At 49.5% G+C, this 25,371-nt stretch overlaps 2 protein-coding genes across 4 annotated transcripts in view; one reads left to right on the forward strand and one right to left on the reverse strand.

The window, feature by feature from the left end:
* LOC144141324 (uncharacterized protein CG43867) overlaps positions 1 to 20,762 on the forward strand; it is a 143,559-nt gene extending 122,797 nt beyond the window's left edge. For 2 of the 3 annotated variants that reach the window (XM_077672895.1, XM_077672896.1), the window contains exons 27-28: positions 450 to 587; positions 17,161 to 20,762. In XM_077672895.1, coding sequence (XP_077529021.1) covers positions 450 to 587; positions 17,161 to 17,364 — 342 coding nt within the window. In that variant the 3' untranslated portion in view covers positions 17,365 to 20,762. The remainder of the gene's footprint in view (positions 1 to 449; positions 588 to 17,160) is intronic. The other variant, XM_077672897.1, reaches the window with a different exon arrangement.
* LOC144141701 (uncharacterized) lies at positions 5,199 to 12,564 on the reverse strand. The gene is made up of 3 exons (XM_077673215.1): positions 12,207 to 12,564; positions 11,900 to 12,151; positions 5,199 to 6,412 (listed from the first exon to the last, which is right to left on the reverse strand). The coding sequence occupies exons 1-3, from the start codon at positions 12,562 to 12,564 to the stop codon at positions 5,238 to 5,240; spliced, it is 1,785 nt and encodes a 594-aa protein (XP_077529341.1). The 3' UTR covers positions 5,199 to 5,237.
* Positions 20,763 to 25,371: the final 4,609 nt, after the last annotated feature.

The raw sequence follows: 25,371 nt of genomic DNA on the forward strand, positions 1-25,371 counted from the left end.
AGGTGCCACACGCAGTTTTGGTGAGAACCAGAGCAAGACAGCCGTGCTGTAAAAAGCAGGGAATGAGCCAGTGTGATATTGCAGTGCATGGTTCAGGTCGAACAAAGGTTTTCCTTTGCATCTTGTTCCTAGTGTTGCGAAATTAAACAGCAGCCATGTGTTAAAAACGGTCGTCAGTGTGCCGTTTCTTGGCTGCGTTGGTCACGTCCCGTCTACTCTCTGTGCCCCTGGTCCCCTGTGTGGTTAGTTTCGCATTGGCGTTAACAGTCGTCCCAACGGGGAAAGGCACTCTGGTGTGGCAGTTCACGTTGTGTGCTGGAAAGTGGCCAGGGTTTGTTTTCTCGGTGCACTCTTGAGGAAGTCTCTCCTCACTGGCTGCCCGCTGGAGGGCTGTCGGCCAGCAGCAGTGGCGGCAGCAGAAGCAGCTGGTCCTCGTCCCCTGTGCGCAGCACCCGTGGGTGCGGCACCCGTACTCGAGCGTGATGACCTTTGGCGGCTGCCAGGAGGACTTCATGCTGGTCGTGTGCCCCGAGGTGGCTGGCGAGCCCTGCACCGAGCGCCTGCTCTTCGCCATGCCCAAGCCACAGGTACTCCTCTTCCTCCTCTGCTCCCTCTGCGCTGTTGGGCTGCCGGATACTGGGTGCATACTGGGTAGAACGGCAGAAAGACGCGTGTGCTTGACCTCCCCCAAGTTTTACCAAAAGGGGCCCTTACCCGAAGGCCCAGGGGTTCAGCAGCACAGCTGGGCCGTGGCACTGCAGCTGTGCCCTGTGCAAGCCGGCCCAGCACAGCTGTGCGTCGGAGCAGGGGGGCGAAAAATCTGGGCCAGTGTGGCTCCGTTGAACGCAGAAAAAGAAACGACAGACAAAGTGTGTATCGCCTGGTGTTAAGTTCGGGCCCCTCACTTGTTAATTAAAACCGCCCGGCAACTAGATATCTTTCGCTGGGGTTAGCTTGTTTACCCGAATGGTGTTTGTTTTCACGCCGGCCGAGCGGACTTGGCGTCAGGGCCGTAAGGAGAAACCGTGGACGCTATTGTTATTCGCCACGCTTTTGTGTCCACCCGACGAGCTGGCCCAGAGACGACGCTTACAAACGCGTCGGTCACCCCAGAATAGCTGAAAGCGATGTCAGCTTTCGAAGGACCTCCTTACAAGAATCCCCGAAGCGGACGGGAGCTGAGGGTCGGTCAAGGGGTCAAACCTTGGTCACCAGACATTCAGTCTATGACATTTGCACTGCTCAATGTTACTGGGCAAAGTCGCCATTCGTCACACGTCTTGGCGGCTGGGATGCTTCAATAGGTATAGGCGACCAGGCTTTGTTAAGTGCTCCACGTGTCTACAAAGGAAAGGAATTTTGGCGGCGCGGAGCACAAACATGCACGGCTAGGTCTGCTTTTCCCGTCGTTAGGTCTGCTTTTAGTGGTTGGTTTTCATTTCTGTTATATTTGTGTTTTGCAGAATACCTTCGGGTTTCTGTATGAGAGTGAGAGAGGTGGGTCGCGTGACTTTTGAACAGACCTAGCTTTGTTTGTCACGGTGGTCCAGCAGTGGCCCAGTGTGGGCTAATGAATGAGCCATCCTCACTCTCAAGTGGTGACGTCCCTGTTGTGGGCGGGGCTTTAGTGGCAAAACCGAGGAGTTTGATGTTTTAGGGGACGGAGAGGAGAGGAGAACACGGCAAGCCTTGCCCGACCTCTTGCATGTAATCATGAGCCTTGGAAGTTGTAAATAAAGTGTACATATTTGGAGTTTGCTTGGAGTAGCTCGTCGTTCAGCGATCATCTCATCGGATCATTACTTCGATCATCGACTTTGGCGGCCGATCCAACAAAGGGTCACATCTTGAAGTTTAACTCTTGGCTTCGCACGTTGTTCCCGATTCCGTGCTGTAAACTTTTCGCTTGTGCAGCCGCCATCGTCCCGAGGGCACGTCACGCTCATCGTACACGAGGGGCAACCATGAACGCCCACTCACCCTTCCTTCCTTGGTCACAGCTGGTCGTGCATCGTGACAACATTGGTGCTCCTCGATGCTGAGGCTCTGCTTCCAGGCTCAGTGGGGCTGCATGATTGGCAGTTGCACCACACATGGTCTGCGCCACAGCGACGTGTGTGTGGCGAGAAAGGTTCACTGCCGTGTACAGTCGAATCCCGCTACAACGAAATTGATAGGACGTGAAAAAATTTCGTTGAAGCGAAAATTTGTTGAGGCGAAATCTGCCCCAAGACAGCACGGAAGGGCAAGAAAAATAGCCCCGGATATTTCCGCATCATTGGCAGCATAATACAAAGTTTAGAAAAAGGAGTGACGCGCAGTAATGTCGTGTTTATTCAGACAACAAACATACCAATGAATATCTGTTTTTTTGCTAGCACGCAGGGGTGAGACAGCTGCGCATATTGCGCAGTTTTGATACGAATTCGTTTTCCTGCGCCAAGCTGCTCCAAAAGCTTGAAAATTGCAAAAATTGCGCCAAACTGCTCCGAAACAGTTTGAGAGCTAAGGATTTTAATGCTCCCGTCAGTTCCAGAGGGAAAAAATGCTTACTGACGGCGTAATTTTCCAGCGCCCCAAGGTAATGGGGTTTGATTGATCATGGAATAAAAAACCCGCATAAAATTGTCCCCGAGATAGTTTTTTCGGAAGTCACAATGTAGGGTGTTATATTCTGGGCGTTTTTAAAGTTTTCCCATCAAAAACCATTGCAAAGACCCGTAGAAAAAATACTTATGTGTACTGAGGCGACAAACTACTTGTGCAAGTTGATGAAACAACGGCAATTTTCGGAGCGCCGTATCTCCGGAACAACATTACTGGGCGCCGCCATCTTGGTGTGGTGAAGATTAGAAAGCGTGGCCGCCGGGCGAAGCAGTTGCTCGTGGTCCAGGCAGAGTGCTCTTCGCCGATTCGTACTGTGTTTTTGGTTATGGGGGTGGCTGGATTTACATTTAGTCGTTTGATCACATCGCTCAAGTTGCGCGACTCGAAAGACGGGAGTTCATCAAAAGCGACCTGGTGCCCCCGAATTCGCCATGTTTCGGCCTTGACTGTGCGGCGCGGTGTGGGCTTGAAGTGAAATTTCGGACCCCTTGCGGTGTTATAAAATGCTGAGTTATTGCTGCCTTTGACAGCGAGCTTGCGAGCGGCGGGAATGGGACGATCGACACTGAAGAAGTGGCGGCGCAGGCTACATCGCCGCACAATGTTCAAGCAGTGTCCTACAGCGAGACAGGCTAATATTACACGCTAGTAGTCATAGGCATGCGCAGAGTTCTCGATTAGGGGGAGCAAAGTCTTACCGCTGCGCCCCCCCCCCCCCCCCCCCCGCAGCAACTCCAGACATCTTCCCACTGAAGGGCTAGCGGTCTGAACGCAGTGCAAAGAGGGATGGTTATAAAATTTTTATTTGAATGCGATGGAATTGCAACACATACAAAATATTTCTAAGCAAATATTTTTACTTTAATGTGTTATATTGGCAAAATATGGGCCAATTTGGTGCCCCCCTTCAGATGATTAAGGGGGGGGCGGCCGCCCCCCCCCCCCTGCCCCCTTTGTGCACAAGCCTATGCTAGTAGTAATGGTTCATCTACCTAAAGTGAAATTTAATGCCAAAATGGAGGTGGCTAAACATAGCTCAAATTATGTACCTTAGGGATTGAAATGGGAGGGCTGGTGGGGTGCGACGACTGTCACCTCGTTCTTCGGAACTTTTGCTGTGGCTCTGTACTTGTGCGTAAAGTCGAGTATGATTACAAAAATAATGATTTCGGCATTCACATGATACTAAAAATGCCTTACGATTGCTTAGTTTTTCAATTCGATATTTGCAACAGCACTCCACGCTATCTATGCATAATGCCTAAAAATTTTTAAATGGTTTGTAAAATGCAGTTCGTACCTTGTGATACTCTGGTAGAAAAAAGTGTATTGAAAGACTGTTTCAGTGTTATGTACGTTCAAAACCGATTAAAAAGTGCGCTCCCCCTCCTTCCCCCCTCCCCGAGTACCCAAAATTTTTATTTTTTAGGCTCCTAAGGTGACATAATAAATGTAGCTAACTGCTCCAAATCAAGGTTCTGCTGCTCCAAAATCGAGATTTCGCTGCTCCAAAAACTGCTCCCAAATCTGATTCAGCTGTCTCACCCCTGAGCACGCAAAGAGCGTGATACCGAGGAGGAATTGCTTTCAAAGCATATTGCTGTACAACAAGGTGTTTTCACCGAGCTGATTACTTGCAGATAGCTTCTAGGCGGTTGGAAGCCCCGTCTCGCTTGTGGCAGGAACGGCGCCGCTATCTTATCCTCTGACTAGGCACGGCAGCAACTGACCTTGGCAGGCAAGCCGAGCGCGCTTGCATTTAAAGCGACCGCGCGCTCGCGATTAAGAGACTAAGATAGGATGACAAGGATTCAAGACTAAACACGAAAACATTTATTATGCTTTTGACTTTGAAGAATTGCAGAAGGAAAACTGCAAGGACAGCTGCTCACAACACATCTGCGCCAGCACCTAGCAGAGCACATTCGCGCGATTTCAACTGGATACGGATTAGCTGTAGCTCCGGCTTGGCGAACCTGGCTGCGCCTCATGTAAAGACGGCCCGCCGTATCAAACAATGGCGTCCACCTATGAGTTTATTTTTGTTTTGGGTGCGAGTGTGGGTGCACCGCGCATGTTTTTGGTGAAACTAAGTGTCCTGAATGTGTAAAAAGTTGCAGATAGCTGGTGCTATGCTTATTTTATTGTAACATAAGATTTTTATCTAAAATAAAATTGTAAAATATTGTAAAATTGTAAAATAAAATATTGTTCAAACCCAGCCCCAGTCAGCGAAAATTTTGTTGAAGCGAAAGCAAGCCAGACAAATGGTTCGTTGTGGCGAGGACTTTCTTCCATTGACTTCTATGGCTAGCTGACGGGGAATTGGAAATATTTTGTTCAAGCGGAAATTTTGTTGAAGCGGACTTCGTTGTAGCGGGATTAGACTGTACCAGCATCCCCCTTTCCCCTGAGGAGGCCAAATCACCAACACGGCAAAGACAAGCTCCAAAAGGCCACGCGGTTTGCGCATTGTGGGCTTTCTTCCGCAGTGTAGCTGCGGTAGCCATGTAAAGGCTTATTTAGTGTCTTTGGCAAGCGCAAAGCGGCAGAGAGAGAGAATTAACTTTTATTTGCACCCGTCTAAAATGACGAGGGAGAGGGCATTAGCCTAGACCCCCGTTCACCCCCTAACCGTCGGCCGGAATCCCTTGGGATTCGGCGGTGGTCAGGGCCAGACCGATGACTTTGCGTTGCTCTTCTGCTTTATGGTTGAGTAATAAGATCTCCCAGGATTCCAGATTTCTGTTCGGGTCGTTATAGAAAGGGCATGTCCAGACCATGTGGGCTAGGTCCGCAATGCTATTGCAGTGAGTGCACTTAGAATTAAATACTTCCGGGTGCCATTTGCTGTATAGTTGAGGGTTCTGAAACACCCCGGTTTGCAATTTCCTCCACATAACTTCCTCTTTTTTGCTGAGCTGTTTATCCGCCGCTGGATAGATCTTGCGACCGAGCTTATAATGAGAAATTATTTCTTGGAATGTCGTTAGTTCGTCACGTGAAGGAAGGGGTTCCTCGCGTGGAGGCGGTGAGTCAGCTGCGATCGACCGGTAAGTGAGGCCTCGGGCGGTCGCATGCGCCTTCTCGTTCCCCCGCAGACCCTGGTGGGCCGGGCACCATATCAGTGAAATTTGATCTGCTGATACTTGACCTTCTCTGAGAATTTTGGCAGCTGTAGCAGAGACCCTGCCCATATCATAATTCCTAATGGCTGCCTTAGAGTCACTAACAACCACCCTTGTACCGGTTTGTGCTATTGCTAGAGCAATAGCAACTTCTTCTGCCTCAGTTGCATTTGTGTTTTTGACGGTGCAGCACGAGACCGGGTCTCCACTCTCACGAACTACTACCGCTGTGTGTGCGGTCTTGTTATTGTGGTATTCGGCAGCGTCCGTGTACAGTACATCAGACCTCCCTTCAAATTTGGCCTGCAAGGCGATATCCCTATTTTTTCGTCTGCCTTTGTGAAATACCGGGTGCATGTTTTTAGGCAGCGGTATAATCATGAGTCTATTCCTAGTTGGTCTAGGTACGATATCAGTCTGCTTGGAACACTGAGACGGTTCGAATCCCAGGCGCTCCATGATGTTCCTTCCAGTTTTACTTCTCAAAAGTCTTTGATGCTGAGACACCGTGGCGGCTTCTATAAGCTCATCCAGAGTGTTTGATACACCTAGTCTTAGAAGCTTTACCGTCGGGGTGTTCGGAGGAAGACCTAGTGCGGTTTTGATCCCTTTCCTGAGTATGATTTCAATTTTATCTTTCTCTGTTTTACAAAGTTTGAGATAGGGTGCAATGAATACTACACGATTTATGACGAAAGCCTGAACCAATCTCAAGAGATTGGCCTTCCTCATCCCAACATGCTTGTTAGAAATGCGCTTAAGTAACCGGCACGTTTGGCTGGTATTCGCTTCAAGTCTCCTGATAGTTTCAGTGTTTTTGCCATTTGTTTGTATGCGCAGCCCTAGGACTCTTAGGACTCTAATACTGTCTATGGTCGGAATGGCATTTCCATTGACTCGTAAAGCAATGTCGTAGCTCTTGGAAGGGGGACTGTTCCTTTTCCTCTTTGGAGATGGTAGAAAAAGAGCCTCTGATTTTTCTGCCGAGCATTTCAACCCGATCGGCTCAAGAAATTTTTCTATTGTATCTATGGCCTTCTGAAGTGTACTTACCATTTGGCCGTCGCTACCCCTGTTCACCCACAGCGTCAAGTCGTCCGCATATATGGTGTAATTCAGGTTTGTTATTTCGTCCAGCCGCCCTGGAAGCCCGATCATCGCTACATTAAACAAGGTCGGAGAGAGGACGGACCCTTGCGGTGTCTCTCTATTCCCCAATTTAATATTTTTGAGCGACTCTCCTCCCAAGCTGATGGTTGCAGTCCGATTGGAGAGAAAATCCCTTACGTAGTTATACGTCTTCACGCCTACGTTTAGCACGCTAAGGTTCTCGAGTATTGCTGCGTGTTTTACATTATCAAACGCTTTAGAGACGTCCAGGCCCACAGTTACCCTAGTATCAACAGTCTTTCTGTCGATAACCTGCTCTTTCAGCTGCAGCATGACATCGCATACCCAAGGTTCGCACAGGTCCTTGAAAACCTTGAAAACCCTTGAATTTAGAAGTGTCAATTTCAAGGCCTTGAAAGTCCTGAAATTTTTAATGGGTCCTTGAAAACCCTTGATTTTTCTGGAGATAACCAATGGCCCTATCTTTTAAAGTGAACGTCGTGAATTTTAGGTGTTAAAAATGTAAAGAAACATTGTAACAATCAAGTTTCAATGTATTGCGTGAAATTACGAGTTGTGGATTCTCATTATTACGAGGCAACATTGGGAGCAGCACCCCTCAATAGAATTCATGTCACGATACAATCCCGTGAAAGCCGGCTTCTGTTCTCTATCTTGCATGTTCCATCTTGTCTGTGGACGGCCTTTCATTGCATGTTTGCTGTGCCTCATACGCTCCATCTGTGTTTGCTTTTACGTGCAAATGGTGGACGTGTACATAGTTAAACCTCGATGTAACGAACTTCAATGTAACGAAACCCTCGATGTAACGAACCACGGAATTTTTCGTAACTTCAAGTGTATGCACACCATGTATTTTTACCCTCTGTGTAACGAAGTCCCGTTTGCCGAAATTTCAATGTAACGAAGTTTCACGGAGAACTAGGCACGAAATTTAAGTTGTAGAGGTATATTTTGGGAGACGCAAGCGCCGAAATGGGATCTCAATAAAACGCAAACGGCAACACGGGCCGCCCGATGCCGCGGATGCAGCGAGCCGCGGAGTCTGAGCGAGCCCCTTGCTTAAAAACTGTGTGGCGTGCATACACGGGTGGCGCACTGTTTCTGTCGGAGCCTAATCGTCTACGCGGGCAACAGCGTGAACGGCATGGGGCGTTTTCTCACCGCAAAAACGCGCCTCGCAAGCCATATGCGCGCTGACACAGTCGCGGAGACCACCCGCGCGATGTGGGGTAGCTGCATGGGGTAGCTGCAGCGACCGCTTATAACCGCTCGCTGAAACGCAACTCAATGGGCAAACGAGAGGGGCACGCGAGAAAAAAAAAAGCGTATAACGTGGGCGAAATTTTCACAGTAAAACCATAGTAAAACGTCATGCGCGCCTCTTACGAAAGCGCCCACCAAACATCCTCCGCTGTGGTAAGCCTAATCGCCTCTTGCGGGGCCGCCGCCGCCGCCGCTTTGCCCTTCGTTCGAGTTCGCTCATGCTCGTTGGGTTTCATCGTTCCATCAAGCATTTGTGAAGCTTTATGAGCCTTGTGCGCGCGTTTTTTTTTACACCCGCGTCTGCGATTGGGGAGGCGCGCACCCTATGGCGGGAGCTTCGAAGCGCTCGGGGATGCCGAGGATATTCGATTGGCGCTTTCATAAGCGGAGCGTATGACGCTTTACAGTGAAATTTTCGCTCACGTTATCCGCTTTTTTTTTTTTTTTTTTTCTCGCATGCCCCTCTCGTTTGACCCTCGAGTTGCGTTTCAGCGAGCGGAAGCGCTCGCTGGAGATACTCACATCGCGCGGGTTGTCTCCGCGGCTGCGTCAGCGCGCCTGTGGCTTGCGGGGCGCGTTTTTGAGGGGAGGAAACGCTCCATGCGGTTCACTCTAATGCCCGCGTAGACGATTAAGCACCGACAGAAACAGAAACAATGCGCCAGCCGTGTATGCGCACCACGTTTTCTTTTGCAGGAAATGCTTCACGGGATGGACACTTCATTAAAACCGCGAATTTCAATGTAGCGAAATTTCAATGTAACGAAGTAAATTACGAATTTTACCGACTTCGTTACATCGAGGTTTAACTGTAGTTCATCCTGCCTTGTAGCAACCCTTGCTGAGTTAATTTCAGCTGATACTCTTGCTGACAAAGCAGGAGATGCAGGCAACATTAACTAAGTTTTGAAATCAAACAGCCTCAGCAAAACACCAAGAAAAAAGAAAAACCTCTAAATATAAACTATGAAAAAAAAATAAAGCTGGGGGAGCATTCATGAACCCATAGCGCCTATCTAAATGTGCATTAATGTTCTTAGGTATTCGGCAATATCAAAGCTTTGCATTTTTGTTGAAAAAGTTATAAATAAACCCAGATAAAACATAAGATGGGGACCTTGAAAATGTGTTTTCTGGTCCTTGAAAGTCCTTGAAAACCCTTGAATTTTTGGTTTTGATTCCCGTACGAACCCTGCATACCGACAGGTGTGATCTGAAGCCTATCATAGTATCAGGATGCAGGTTTTGATCTTCCATGAATCTATTCAGTCTAGTTTGGATTACGTGCTCCATCAATTTTCCAACACAAGATGTGATGGAAATTGATCGGAGGTGCTCAAAGCTTAGCTTCTTCCCTGGCTTCGGAATCAAGACCAAGTTCGCAGATTTCCACTCTTGCGGTATCTCTCCCTTGTCCCGGCATTTTTGCATATACGTTGTTAGATTACTAATGGAGCAGTCGTCAAGATTCCTGAGCATCCTGTTGCTGATTTTATCCCGCCCGGCAGCCGTTTTGGTTCTGAGGTGGTTGATTTCAGCCCTCAGTTCCGCGACCGTGATGGGACTGTCCAAGTCCGGGTTTTCCGAGCCCGCGTACTCGGGGAGACTCTCAACTCCAGCAGAACTGAGGTATCGATCCCTAACCTCCGTTAACAGTTTCTTCGTCGGACCTTCATATTTATACACGAGCTTTTGAAGCTGCTGTCAAGCCTGCGACTTGGTTTTCTCTGGATCTAATAGCTGTCGGAGTAGCCGCCATGTCCTGGCACTGCTGATTTCCATATCCATTTGATCACAAATATTACCCCAATTTTGCTTCGTGAGTTCTAAAGCATGCTCTTCGATTTCTTTGTTTAATGCAGCGAGTTGCTTTCGAAGATTCCGGTCTTGCTGATCTTTTGCTCCAACTCTTTCTTTTATAAACTCACAAGATGGCCATCAAGCACGTCCTGATCATCTTCAAGTCCAATCTCTTCGGTGGCGTCCTGAACAGATTGAGTAACCCCCTTACTCCAGGTGTTAATGTTATTTATCGGGTCCTGTCCCGTCCTTATTCTTCTAAATGTATTCCAATTTGTGGCCTCAACTCTCCTCTTACTGACCACCGGTGGGCCATTCTCAGCTATGACCTCTAGAATCCTATGATCACTACCGAGGTCTTCCCCGGTGTTGCACCACGTGGCCTTGACGCCATTACCGACCAAGGTTAGATCTGGTGTCGTGTCTGCAGATACGCTATTTCCCTTCCTCGTCGGCTTCATCGGGTCTGTAATGAGGATCAGCCCATGTTGTTGAATTGTATTCCATAGATTGCTGCCCTTAACCTGCGTGAATTTATAACCCCATGCCGGATGGTGCGCATTAAAATCACCCACTATCAAAAGCGGACTGCTTTTTGTAATAACCTTGGTTTTCGTAAAAAGATCGCCAATGTCACATTTACGCTATTTGGGTGAACTATACACGTTTAGGATGAAGAGATTCTTGTCTTTGCGCTTGCGAGGTATGAGTTCTACCAAAACATGATCGATCTGTGCATTCCCCGTCTCGTGCTGCAGAGTTGCAATGTTTCTCTTTACAAAGGTTGTCACTTGGGTACCGTTAGTAGACCCCGTATAGGATTTGTAACCCGCTAATTTAGCATTTTTCCCGCACTCCTGGACCGCAATAGCTTCCGGTCGATCGCCATTGGTCAAAAAAGACTGTAGAACCGCCCGTTTACGTGAGAAACCCCTACAGTTCCACTGCCAAACCGTGTTGTTACAGTGGTGCAGAGCCATCTTGTTTGCATTTATGAGCCTCTTCGTAAAGCCATTGTGTCTGCTTGTCCCTAAAGTCAAATTCACCCTTCATCTGCTCAATAACATTGCCTACTTGTTTCAGCTGCTCAAGTACCGTCTGAAGCATTCCGTGCAGCGAGTGTGTTTCAGCCTTCAGCGCTACAATTCTCGCTCCGTGATTTTCCCCGTCTGCTGTTTCCTTCGCCCTCTTCTTCTTTAAGGGTGGAGGGCTACTTGCCCGGGGTGTTGTCGGTTCCGGCTCGGGTTTACTTTCTAGTTGTGTTTTAATCTCATCAAGTTGTTTGCGTAATTCCGCATTTTGCTCTTGTAGAATTCTGTTTTGCTCTTTAAGAACATTAATCATTTCTGCATTAGCATCCTGGGAGACCTTATCTACCCAATCCACCTTTGATCCAGCAGACTTTGGCTTTACTTGGGTGCCACAACCACTGTCCTGGGGTTCCTTGCTGTGGAGCCCCTGTGTCTCAAGCAATGGCAGTCGAGGGAAGGATTCCGAACACCCTCTCGAATGGCTGCGATTCTTGGACTTACTCGACGAACGATCTCGAAACCAGTCCTTTCTGCTGCGCCATTGATTTTCCGCGTCGGCCTTGAAACGTTCTTCTTGCTTCCTTGCTTCCTCTTCCAGCTTCATTTCCCACTGTCGCTTCTTCACAATGTAGGGCGTTCGGAAAAGTGACTTGCATCTCTTGTCTCCGGTTACGTGATTCTTGCCACACAGTCGGCACTTCGACACACACGTGTGTTTATTCGTCACGGAGGTCTCCCCGCATCCTCTGCACTTTTCATGTGAACTGTCGCACACGTCGGAACGATGTCCCAGCTAACCACATTTATAACACACTTCATATCTCTTCTTGTAGAGAAAACACTTCATCGGCGCCCCGAAACAGATCATCCATCTCGGCACATAGTCGCCAGCAAAAGTGATGATCACCGAGGTTGAGTTGCCCATCCTCCGCACACCAAGAATGGGAGGATTCTGCCGGTGTGAGAAGGCCAGTTCCAGTTCTTTCTCAGACAGCCTCAAATCGAGTCCGTGCACTACTCCCTCGCCACAGCTTTCTGGTGCCGCCATGTAGGTGGACACCTCGTACTCCTTCCCGTCGAGCTTTATGGACTTCAACGCCAACATTTTCTTGGCATCATCCGCGTTTGGCGTGCTGTATATTAGTGTTCCCTGCCTGTCGTTCACAACGATCCTGTCGTCCTCTTGACCTTTTCGCCACGGAATGGCCGCTGCCATCCTTAATGCTCCCCCAACCACGGGCACCGAGGGCTCGGTGAGGGTCAGTCCTTCCCTGGGCCTGATAATAAATCTTGTGATCCGTGCTTGGAAGGCGCGGCAGGTGCGACGCCACCGAGCGCTCCGCGAGCTTTCTTCCCTCCGCTTTCAGCGAGCGTCCCCCGCTGACGCCATACTTGTTGTCATTGTAGCCGGCCGATGCCATCTTGCCGGCTTCCCCATCTCCGCCGCTGAGGGTCGTCGTCTTTGCCGCGCCATCCTGGCGTGCCCGTTTTTGCTGCTGCTGAAGCTCCACGACACGTTTCGAAACTTTCGTCACCCAGCCCGAGCTTTCCAGTTCTGCCGGATCGACATCTGTACCGTTTACGCTCACTTCCATCGTCATGGTGCCACTAGAGACTCCCCGTGAACCAACGCTGGGCCCTTCGGCCGCCGTGCCGGGCCTAATTTTAGGCCTAGCGAGGCGTCCAGCTTGGTCGAACACAAAGGCGTGATAAAATCCTTCAAAGTCCACTTACGGGCTTGAAATGGTATCCACAGGTTCCTTAGTACATCCGGAACACACTAACAGCACTTATTCAGGAGCACATTATCTTTTTCCGCCAGAGAAAATGGGCATTTCACGGAGTCGACGTGACACACGTCTGCTCGCTTCGGCCCCCTAGCGGAGGTCCCCCCGCAAAGCGGCAGAATTTCTCTGTCACCATGGTGAAGCTGCAAGTTGCCATGGAGGAAGTTCATTTTTTAAACAGCTCACAATACAAAAAGGATCTCGCAGTTCTGGCACATTGTGTGTTTGAAGTGTATGAATGTGCCATGGGCAACACTCAGAGCTGTGCTTCTGTTGGCTTCCCACCATTCCTACCGTCCTGGTAACAGGGCAAGGCTTGCAGTGCTATCATGTCAGGAGCCACCTGCAAGCAGGGTTCAGGATCTCGCGAGGGATCAGGGTGTCGAACCGGAACCGGAGCCGAACCGAAAACTGGAAGCGAACCCGAATTTTAGCCTGGAACCGGAACCAAACTGAAGCAGAATTTTTTCTGCCATTTTGGAACTGAACCCGAACCGGAACGAATGAAAGGAACCATTCTGAACCGGTTCAGGGGCTTCAAACTGTAATTTCTAGTTTTTTATAATGGTGCTCTACCTTGAGTCTGAGGATATTTTTACCACTCGCGCTGCAGAATTACCAAATATTGTTCATGGTCTGTAGACTGACAACCCATTAGTTTCTCTTCCTATTATTTCCCTCAATTCAGTGTAACGTTGTCCGTGCATTCCATCATCACCAGCCTACCCACATCCACTGCAGGGCCTCTCCCGTAATCCATCCTCACTCTGAAATTGTGACGTCCCTGTTGTGGGTGGGGCTGTAGTGGCGAAACCCAGGAGTGCGTGTTCTATCAGTCTGCGTTAAATGCTGCCCATTTCCCCCAGTTTCATTTTCCATTTGGAATAAGTCAAGTTTGAGTGTACATTCCGAGGCAACATACCATGGCTTATTCTTCGTGGTTCCTATGTGCTAGGTGTTCTGTATTGTGTAAAGTTTTCAATGTGTGGTTAACCCTGCCCCCTTGTGAAGGCCTCCAGGGACAGCATCAACAATACATCCATACCTTCCACTCCTTCCAGTTTGAATAGGCAGTCATATACACACACTCGCAGTCCTCTACGGCACCAACACTCTTCTTGCACAGTGCTCTCGGAGAGAATGAGAATTTAGGGCCTTCGTGGCTCCACTTTTAAAGTAAATGCGACAGCGTTTTCATATCATCTGGAATCTGCTCAGCGGCAAAGTAAGGTAGTGCGGAGTAGCGGGTAGACTAGGGTGGATCAGTGAGATGAGTGGGTGAGCTAATGGGAGTTAGTTCGATTGGTGTGCAATTAATTTCTATTAGCGAGGAAATAGCGGGCCGGCTAAGGTGAATTGGTGGGTCGGACCAACATCGTATTTTTGGAGCCCTTGGCATTTGAAAATTTCACTGCACTCTCCCCCCTCGGCCAATGGGGAAATTTAGTTGCACACAAAATACCCAGAAAGTTTTTAGTAGCATGTGACGACCACCTAAATGCTACAAAATGTCTTTATTTATGCACATATTGCGCTGTTAGGTTTTTCAAGCGTAACGTTGACATCTTGTGCTGAAGTTTATGAAGAATTATATTTATATTTATATTCTACCCTCAGGGTAAAAATATATTAAAGAGAGGAGTAGCAATAAAAATCAAGAACGAAACTATGCAAGCACAAAAGTACTTCAAATGAAACATTAGTGAAGAACATCAAGTTCGTATTGGCTAACTCGACTAGGTTACAACTCAGTGCACAGTTAATACGTTAATTAACAAAAAGAAATAGCATTGGCAGACAAATGGAATCCTCTATACTTCACATGCAAACACAGAGACTTTCCGAGAAGTAACGAGAAAACGAATTAGGGGCTCGCTTTTCCACTGACGACATATAAAATATTTGAAAAAGCAAACAGGTACAGAGATGAAAAATAGGCTCCTATTTGGACGGCACGTGCACAGAAGAAGCGGCATGTCGAAAAATCTATCGCGTTATCATGTTCACTGGGCAAAAAAATCACTTTGGCAATTGCAATTCGCAGATAATTTTGAACACAGCACACAAATGTTTATACAAAACAAGAATACAGAAGGTCACGCAAATCACCTTGCATCAAGCTGCATTTCCGGACATCGTATACAACACTGAAGGGTAGCATAGCGGGAATAAGAGGGAAAAAAATACACGAAAGTACGACGCTACGATGCGACTAAATTATTCAACGCAATTTTAAAGAGAGAATCGGATTGATGGGAGTCCAGATATTGCTTGTTTTGGGCAAGAATGAGGTTAAATGCGTGACGGTGTTTGAATGGGGAACACACTTCCTGGAGATGGTTTTGGTGAGATGAGATGAAAGATGGAAGCCTTATGCAGTAAGCGCAATTTTCGTTTTTTTTTTTTATTATCCTTATTCTCTGAATTTCTAAATTGTGTTCCGTCAATTACCTCCATTTATGCTATTATAACAATTGCAGGTGGAACTTTAGCCATATCTCCATTTTTGTGAAAACGTAGGGTGTTACGGTTCACCATTTTTGCTATTTTTTTCATTTTTCTTATTTTTTGGTTTTTCAGAGTTCTGTTCGACCAATTACCTTAAACTACACTATTATAACGATTACAGGTGGAACTTCCTCCAAGTCTGCATTTTTGTTTAAACGCAGGGCGTTACACATTACTGACTGGGCGAGGGAGGGGGGGGAGAGGTTCTCAGCAAAGATTGTTGCGCATTAGAAGTGTTGCAGGGTTACTTTAAATTGCCCAAATCGAAAGCTTTGCACCAGGAAACATTATCACTTTGCTTTTACATCGACGTGACAAAGAAACGAGAACAGAGCACTAAAAAAAATTAATTGCGAAAAACACTCCTGCTTTTTTTCTCCGAACCCGTTTGAACCGGTGTAACCAGAACAAAATGGTGCCCCGGAACCGAACCAGAACTGAAACTGAAAGGCGTGAACCCGAACCTGAGCCGAATCGGTTCGGGTTCGACACCCTGTGAGGGATGTACTTAACGTGTGCGCACATTTCATGTTTGCACCCTCAACCAAAGTACAAATGGAATGGACAGAAATCGCAACTGGGGTTTACAACTTTACGATGGTGGAAAGCTATTTCGCTGACAGTTGTGGGTAGGTCCTCTAGTCACACTGGTAGCGGCATGGTGAGGGCTCATAATTTTTGGCTGTGGCAAAAGTTGTAAGGCCAACTTGTATCCCCTTCTTTTAGCAGGCATTATGTTGCATACAAACAAAGTTTCAACAGTGGAAATGTTCAAGGAGCTCTTGGTTGTGCCGTCCATATGCAGAGAAAAATAGCCAGGGCATGGCGAGAAGGAAGAAAGTGGCACGTAGAGGAAGGCTCGCGCCAACATGGCCGCCCTGGTTTGTGCGTTCCATCCTGCCGCCACCACTTGGCCATGGTAGGGCCCCAATCTGCTGCTGCAGTGGCCAAGAGGGATCGTTTCCTCTCCGCCCGGGCCCGTTCGCGACGGCCCGCAGCGAGATCTAGACGACCAGGAAGGGGACAAAGGGCCTCCACGGAGAGATGCACAGCTGCCTGGAACGGACGGCGTTTGATGACGTCGAGCTCTTCTAGCGCCACTTTGTCGTGCGCAACAACACTACTTGGAGGTTCTCGTAGTCGGAGTTGGTTGTTGCTGTGTGTTGTGCAAGTGAAGCCCCGAACCCATTCAACCCTGGCATTGCCTCCGTTCCAGACTCCAACGTAGCTATTCAGGTCATTTTCCACCACTATTCCTGTCTCGTGAACGAGGCCGAGCACTTCGTGTCTAACCTGCACAAGGCTGTGGCCGAGACGTTGGGGGAGCTCAAGGCACCCAGGACGCCGCCTGGTTTCTGAGAAGGGTCGTTTACATTCCCGCGTGCTTCCTCGAGGAGGAAGTTCCAGCCCGCAAGACCAACTAAGCTCCTGGGTAAGCCCGCCAGCTCTGCTGTTTCTCCAGCCGGTCACCACTAGTGCAAGCTGTGCCTTTTTTTTTCTGTAGAAAAAAGAACTTTGAAAGTATCCTTTTATTGGAGAGTTACAGCAGAGCGGAGAACTGGTCCCCATACCCAGTTAGTGCACCTGCGCATGCACCCAGCCACGCTTGGTCACAGGCCAGCTACCGCGTACCGTACCGAGACCGGTTTTCTGCTCTGCTGTGTATATGCCACCGATGCGCATCCTGGACAGGATCCACTGGAAGCACTCCCGCCTGCCGCGGAGCTTTTCTTCTCCCCATCGCCAACCAGTGGTAGCTGGCTTGCCCACACAGTCGGACGCTCCGGTTGAGAGTTTCACACTCTGTGCTGCCTGCAATGCAGGATGATGCCAGCAGGAGAGCCGTCCAGCCTAGGCCCCTCTCGGAAAGGTCAGCCCCTTGTTGTTGTGCCACTGCCGCAGGTGCTGGAGGTGACCCTGCTGGTGGCGGACTACATGAACGCCCTGGGTGCCACGGGTGCCAGCGTGGCCCACGGCGGCGGAGGGGGCCTCGGGGTGGCTGGCCGCGCAGGGGTGGGCCTCCACCCGTGCTCATCGGCCACCTCGTCACCCGCCCTGTCCACCACCTCCTCCCGGCGGCCCCTGCTGCCCACCCCCGACTCCTGACGCTCACCTTCCACCACCCCCCGGCACCGGCCAGACTCCTCGGCCACCAGCACCACCGGCGCTGCGACGGCCTCCCCCCGCAGCGGACGGGCCACCTGGAAGTGAGGTGGCCAGGCAGTGGTCGCTGGCTCCTCCGGTGTCGAGACAAACTGGCACACAGTTCCCCGGTGGGCCCCGGGTGGACTCCGCAAGTGTGCCGCCAGCTGCTCTGGCCAAGGCCCAAGAAGAGCTGCTGCTGGTGCGAGCGTGCCCCGAGTGGCCCTCTGCTGTCTCAGTGCCTGGTCCCCGTTCTTACGCCAACCTGCTGCTGTGCCCGTGGGGGAAGGGGAGCCTCGCATAGCCGCGCACTTGGAGAAGGGGGCCTGGAGAAGGCCACTTCGCGAAGCCCTCGTCAAGTTCGGTGTCGGTGGTGGTGGTGTTCCTGCAGAACGTCCGGTACGGCTGCCTGGAAGCACACACCGGCACTTTCCTCAGGGGCCCGTTTTACATTTGCTGTTTGCCATTTTTCTCCGTCATTCATTTCGAGCACAGCTCTTGAACCGCCCCCTGGTGAAGCGTGCGTGTGCTCACCATTGCATGCGATCACACGTCCGCTAATCTGGTGTGCTTCCCGTCCTAGATAAACCCTGGTGGCCCGCTAGTCAAGAAATGCTTTAGCCCCTACGTACCACCAAGGCTGCACTTTGATTCTCAAAGCATTGCTGGTTGGTTTGTCGTAAAATTTGTGCTAGACAGCTCTGCTTGTTATTTGATAGCCCTTGTTGGAGAGGCAGTACTCTGTGTAGAATGACTGAGGGAAGCGTGAAGAAGTTAATTTAAAAATCCTGTCACTGGTCATCGTTTCAGTTCCAGGCCAACCTTTATTACTGCCGTAAAGGTCGGAATATAGATTGAGCCAGAATATAACTGGACCCCTTACCTTGTGGCTATAAGGTGGGGAAAAAAAATTCGACACACAGCTTAATTTGTTGAGGCTTCATCTAAAGTTACCCATCAGAGCTGTCTGAAATCTTGTCTGCTTGTCTTCCCCACAACAAGTCATGCTCAGTGCAGTCCAAAGAGTTGCTTATGCCTGAACAAGACCGTCATCAGGAAGCAAGCGCCAAGTATGGTAGAGCCAGGTACAGAAAGCCACGAAAGATGGTCTTGGGCTTCATGGACATCGCACGATGCCCGCCCCCTGATCGCTCCGTTCCAAGTGTCCCCGAAACAGAGGGCGCACACAGCCTCTTCCGCTTACGCCCCAATGGCGTCGGTCACATACAGGGAACGTTTCTTTCAAATGCTGTGGTGGGACTGAAATGGCATGCGCACGCTCAGTGACAGCGAGAAGAGAAACAGCCAAAAGAAAAAGAAGGCGACGCATTTGATTGATATCGGTGGCGATGGTGCCTCTGCAGTTTGGGTGGGCCCGGTGGGTTGCCTGGTTGCCACATGACAGCTAATATTAAGCAAGTGACCGGTACTAGGTTGAGGAGTAACTTTTCGACAAATGTTTATCCCAACTTATACAGTATATCTCAGATAAAGTATTTAAGTAGCCTTGCCCCCAACGAATTTGTTGACCAAAAAGGGCTACACTATGGCTTCATGCCAAAGACTGTAGTAGCGCTTGGCGTGCAAGTAGTGTGCAAATTTTGCCCTTGAGTGCAGCTTCACTGCAGTGCATGCCATTCGGATGCCCTGTGTGGATGAAAATTGTTACCCTTGGATTGTCTATGCCCGCCTTCTTTGTATGCGCCGATATGGTTTTGTGCCGTAATTTATTTTCACCGGAAGGTGAAAGGGTTGCCTGTTGTGCTCTTTGCTCGAGCAAACAGTTATCAAGTGGCATCCCCTCTGGCGCATTCAGTGTACGAGGTAACACGGCGTGATTGTGTAAGGTACTGGTTTTATTTAAGACAACATGGTTGTATTATGCAGTCAATTATGGGGAAATAAGTGGCAGTAGTTCTTTTGTCAGCACGGGCATTACAAGTGGAGGTAGGGTACACATATATATATACATACTATATATATATCCTGATATTAGACGAGCACACGGGTGAAGTGTCAACTTCATCCCGGTGGTAACAATGTGATTATCGCATAGAAAAATTGCTCTACTCCGTATTTATTGGAACTTTGTGAGAACAAAATGCAAACTGAAGAGTATTTGCTTGCAGTCGAAGATAAAGCCTTTGTGGAAAAACTGAACTTGGAAACAGGCATTATGTTTTGCGAACTTTGTGTTTCTCACTTGTCGTTCAGGCAGACTGGGAAGGCAAGTGGGGAGTTTTGGTTCAGGCCTTTTCCTCTCTTTTTTGTCCACTTCTGCTTGTGTTTATCGAGTTTAATGGCTGCTGCGGTAAAATCTGCTGCACACTCCTGTGTTATCCTGGGGTCTGGTTATATCGGCGTGATGCTACGCTCTTTGGGGCTGTCAAAAGCGTGAGCTCGCCTAATGCATGTGGCCAGAGCGAGAAGGTATTTCAGAGGCACACGCCTGGGCCTTCTTCGCTGCCGTGAAGGACTTTCTTGGCAGCAGTGGCTGGCCAGGTGCATTTCCAGTGATGGCTCTGTTTCACGCAAGGGTGCCAGTCCAGGTAGCAAGTTGACAGAGTTGGAAAATCTCTCACCTTGTGAGTGGCACTGCCTACAAGTTTGGAAAGAAAAAGAGCCGCTGCTTTTAACCAGCATGTCACATTCGATAGGAGTACACCACATACGTAGCAGGCATCTTTTTTGTGTACCACGATAGCAGAATCTGAGTAGTCTTGGCCATTTCAAGGTGAATGCAAAGCAATTCCCTCTCACTGGAATCATCAACCTAAATTAATGGGAAGGAGCAGAGGAGAGGCTTTCGAACCCGTCACGTCGAGAGGTGCCCGAATGAGCGTTCACTTCAATCTCAAGTCTTTGGTTTCATTGCCTGAACAATGACTGTGCATAGTATCAAGTCTCCCAGTGCTCTTTGAAACGCACTCACAAATCACAACTTAAACAGATCAGGGCTACATTGGCAGAACAAGCCAGTAAGGCCTGCGAGAAACAGTTTAGTTGCACGGGGGTGCAGGCTCGCGTGGACCTTTTGGGGCCTTCTTGGCCCAACTTGGTCCATTTGACCTCAGCGCAACCAAAACACACACTGTTTTCATGCCTTTCATCTCTCAAACAGTGTTCGAGATTTAACGCAAACTCTACTGTGCAGCCACCCAGACTTCTGGTTAGCTTTGAGAAATAATTAACTTGGCCGCCAGAGCTTGATTGCTTGTTGTTGATGTGCACCTGCCTGGGGTGGTAGCACCCACAGCACACAAATTTTTCTTCTTTTTGCCGCACGGAACCCGTCTGCAGTTGTGCTTGGCTCAACTTCCACAAATTTTAACAAGGCTTTGGATCAAACATTTGAGGCAAAATGAAAAGCTTAATTTATGGTCAGTTATATGCTTTCTTCTCTGTGTATGCTACCTTCTGTCACTGAATTTTTATAGTACTATAGAGAGTGTTTCTCGCGCTTTAGCTCAGCTGGGGTATTTTATGTGGGCACCAAGTTCTCGCACACTTGTGCAGTCTGAGCACATTGGATCGTTTTGGCCGCCTTGCCTGACCCGTTGTAGTTTGGTGCTGCACTGTGCCGGAAGAGGCAACTTCTTTGTGTGTGCGCGTTGTACGAGTGTGCACAGTGCATGCATGCCCTCCTTGCGTGATCTCTCGATGGTCAGAGCCATGCACCAGAATCGCGCACCTCTGTGGCATCGCACTGTTGCTGCTGTAGGCGCCCGTTTCGACTAGCTCTGCCTCAGTGAAGGCCCCCGCTTCTTCTGCGGCGGCGGCGGCTGGGCACCAGAATGCTGCCGGCTGCAGGCTCCCCTCAGGGGTGCTGGTGTGCCGAGGTGACCCCGACCTCGAGTGCCTCGTTTGCGTGACTGCTTTGCACTGTGGCAGCCACCGGCGTTGGTGGGTGTCCCTGGAGAGCGTGGGCATTCCGTGAGGCATCGTGCGTGCCGCCCGGTACAGAGCGAGAGGGGCTGGAATGGCAGACACTGGGTGGGAAGGCGTGGCACTCTTCTCTAGGGGAGCAGCAACAGAGGGCTTCCCCACAACCCTGGTCGGCTGTGTTTGCTAACAAGGGGTTGCCAAGCACCAGAGCGAGCAAGAGATGGCGTGTTGGACGTGCGGCCAGGCTGCGGGTGCGTTTGAATACAGTATACCGGCTGACAGAAAGGCAGCTTGCTGTGCTACTACAGGTGCAGTCTCCAGCCGAGACTCCACGTGCGTGGAAATTAGCACGAAAGCGTTCTTTAATGGCCTCGACCTCGTTTCCTCAGCTCATTGCTACAGCCGATTACTTTCACACTTTTGTGTGGCTGGCACATGCGGCCTGCTTTGTCAGCGTGCACTGAGGATGGTGCGCAACGTATTTTTCTACGTCTGCCCTTTGCGCTTTTTCGGCTGTGCCCACAGGTGAGGCTGGTGTGCAGCCAGACTTGTCTCGATAATCACTCGCTTTGTGGCACACCGTTTTTAAACTTTTGTACGGGATCTGATGCGAACAAACTCTGCAGCATGTGCCATGTTTTATACATACATATATATATATATATGTACAGACACATCTGTTTGATGTCAGATACGCAGAACTCTGTGGCGCATTGTAGAAAGCTAGCACAAGGAAGTGACCGTCTCGGGTTTCCTCGGTTGCTGGCGGACACCCCCTCCTCGTTCGTCACGACCATCCTGGGAGCAAATAGTGAAAAAAACTGTTTTGTGTTGTTCACGGCTGCTGGTTTTGCTGTCACAGCATAGCCTTGGTAAGCCCCTAAGCTCAGACAGTTGATTAACAAGCTAGGATGAAATGCAGCCAGCTGTGTTGACTAATCACTGGTAGTCGCGCTTTAGTAATGTGTTCACATAGTCGTTCTCTACTTTTCTAAAGAGATTTCACACATCAATACTATTATATGTATTTATATTTAGTTCCTCTAGAGCTCCATGAGAATTACTGGCGTGGTGTTGCAAGATCGTGATCTGGCAGGTTTTTGCTGCTTCTTGCGACTTGACTTGGGTTTTCACCCGCATGCTTGGTGCACACGAAGGGCCCTTTCCATTGGGGCCGGTCAGCGCAGACGGGCATGCAGCCCATGGCATTGTGATAACTCATTCCCTGCTCTCTGCGCGACACTGTAGTAGTGCGTCTTTTCTGCCCGGTATGGTCAATAAAGTCTCCCTGCCTGCACGAGTGCCTCCCTCGATGCCAACTTGTGGGCCCACTGCAGCCAGCTTTCACGCAATGCCTTCTTCAACCCGCCCACGTGTTTCATGCAGTGGAACCCTGCTCTTACGATGGATCACCGTGGTCCTGGCACGCTGCCCATAGAAGAAATGCATTAATAACCCTGAAAATATGGTGCTCGGGTGCACACAGTCCGCTTTGTGCGATAGACCCTGGTGGGGGGAAACCGGCGTTTTCCCATATTTTGCGCCACTGGGCCGCCTCGTCTCGACAGCTATGTATTTCAACCCCCGTTTGACGCTGCTTCACGTGCAAAGGTCCACAGGCTTCAGATGAACAGACGCAAGCACGCCGGTGGGTTTGATGGCCCCACGCAGCAGCAGAATGCCAACAAGCCAGCCGCGAATTGGAAGCTCCCATCGAGCCAACGAGCGCAAAAACGTGACGCCACCCACAGAGCCAGACCCCAAGATCCTCACCCGCTCGACCCAAGTCTCTCTCTGCTTATGTTGTGGCTGCCTTTTTTCTATTGCCACTGTGTACTGTCGTTCGTTAAGCTTGGTGTTGGCACTTGCCTTTTCCCCTCTCACTTTGGCCTCGCCTCACTCGCAGGGCTGGGGGGCCACTGCACATGTCGTGGAGGTGAAGGGGGCTCACAAGGGGCGTTTCATTTTTATGAACTGATTTCAGTTAGGGGTTCACAAATATTACGTGAGAACGCGCTAAATATAGTAGTTTAAAGTTCTTTGCCCACCTGTCACGTGAGACTGCCTACTAGGCGGGCATTTAAGCTGTAATGTACCGTGGCTAGGAGTTTTAAGGTGAAGGGCAGAAATCACGAATGGTGGCCGTCAGAGACCAGGCCAAGCTCCGGTGGATGGGCTCCCTGTCTGTTTACCAGGCAGGGAGCTCCGGTTCTTCTTGTACAATCAGGGTAAAGTCAAATACCCCGTCCCCTGCTTCACACTATGGCGCATGGTATTATCTAAACCGCATCGTTCAAAGGATCGGCCGCCCGAAAAGGGCCCGCACCGAAGCAATCTTTAAACCCCTTCCCAACCTTGTTTTCAACAACCCTGACAACTTTCCTTGCTTCCTAGTCATGCAGACTGTTGACAAAGCCGCCACAATAACTTCGAAATCTGTGTTCGTGATCGTCAAGTTCATTAAAGGTATAGTTGGAAAAAACTGATGCAAAGAAACTTGCATCCAGTGACATGCTTATTGAGGTCAGAACTAAGGAATAATCATGCTAACTTTCTAAAGCAAACAAGCATAGGTGACTTACAGATCACTGTAACACCTCACCGAACCATCAACAGCTGCCAAGGCATCCTCTCGGAAACTGAACTTATAAATGTAACTAAGGCAGACATTCTTGAGGGCTTGCAGGGCAAGCCCTCAAGTGAGCAAGGAGTGACTGATGTTAGACTTATCACAATGAGGCGCGATGGAAATGAGAGACTTTTGACCGTAGTACGCTCCCCGAATCTGTCAAAGCAGGGTTTCCCCACTGTCAGATAAGGGCGTACATCCCAAACCTGTGACGTTGCTTCAGATGCCAAAGTTACGGGCACACAACTGTCAACGGCAAAACACGTGCAAAACGCTCGAAGCATGACCACCAGATAGATGAGTGTAATGCAACACAATTTCACTGTGTTCACCCCGCGTACTCCCGTTCTTGTAAAAAATTCAAAAATGAGAAAGAAATCATAAACCCCAAATTAACCCACAACCTGTCTTACCCAGAAGCTCAGAAAAGACATTCGATTCTTCTCTCGGGAAGCTACGCTGATGCTGCTCACCGGGGGGTGGTGCAGCGTCAGGTTTCGGTGGCGACCCAGTGCAGCAGTGCTGACCTGGTCCCACCCCCGCCCCCAACTGGGCTGGCTTCGGCTGCCCGAACTGTTCTACCACAGCCTGTCGATTCCACTGCGGCTGAGGTGACAACGAACACCGTATAGGTGGAGACGGCTTGCCTTCCGCTCGTGCTGTGCTGTCGCTAGCGGGCACAGTATGCAGCGAGGTGGGGAGCCTTGCATCCACATCCACGCGCACAACGCTGCTACAGCCGCCATTGGCCCGCGCGGCAAACACGATTGGCCCTTCCCGGGGTCCACGGCAAAAGGAGGGAGATCCTGCATTTATTCCTTTGCCGGCGAATGAAGAGATGGACGTAACACCCACGCCAGCTCAGTCAGCTGTTCAGCCAAACGAGCAGCGTGGCAACATCGGCTGCGGGAAAAAAACCAGCTCCGCGCATAACTGACCCTAACGCAGGCTCAGAAACATAGGTAACACCACCTGTCTGCAACACACAGATACACACTGCACTCTCTCTTTAAACATTTATGGATGACATATACGAAATTCGAAATTCTTCATAAAAACCAATCGACCATCTTATGTCTTCAGGAAACACACTTACAATCAAAACAAACAAACTTTCTGAAGTGCTATTCTGTGTTTAGGAAAGATAGGGACGGCTGTTCTCACTCCTCTAGTGGTGTAGCCATAGTTATAGAACATTCTATTCTTTGTCAATTTGTTCCTTTGACCACAACCCTCGAAGAGCGTGCTGTGCGTGCAATAATCGCCAACAGGTTAATAACGATAGCTTCAATATATATTCCTCTGACTTTCGCATTTGTAGTTCAGAATTTGAATCCCTAATCGGCTACCGGGCCCATTTCTACTGGTGGGCGACTTTTATGCCCACAGTAAACTCTGGGGATCTGGACGCGAAGATGACCTGGGCTGTTTAATTGAAAGATTCTTACTGTAATCTC

The sequence above is a fragment of the Haemaphysalis longicornis genome, unplaced genomic scaffold (genome assembly GCF_048455015.1).
Source record: "Haemaphysalis longicornis isolate Haplotype H1 unplaced genomic scaffold, Haemaphysalis longicornis Haplotype H1 scaffold_6, whole genome shotgun sequence".
NCBI lineage: Eukaryota > Metazoa > Arthropoda > Arachnida > Ixodida > Ixodidae > Haemaphysalis > Haemaphysalis longicornis.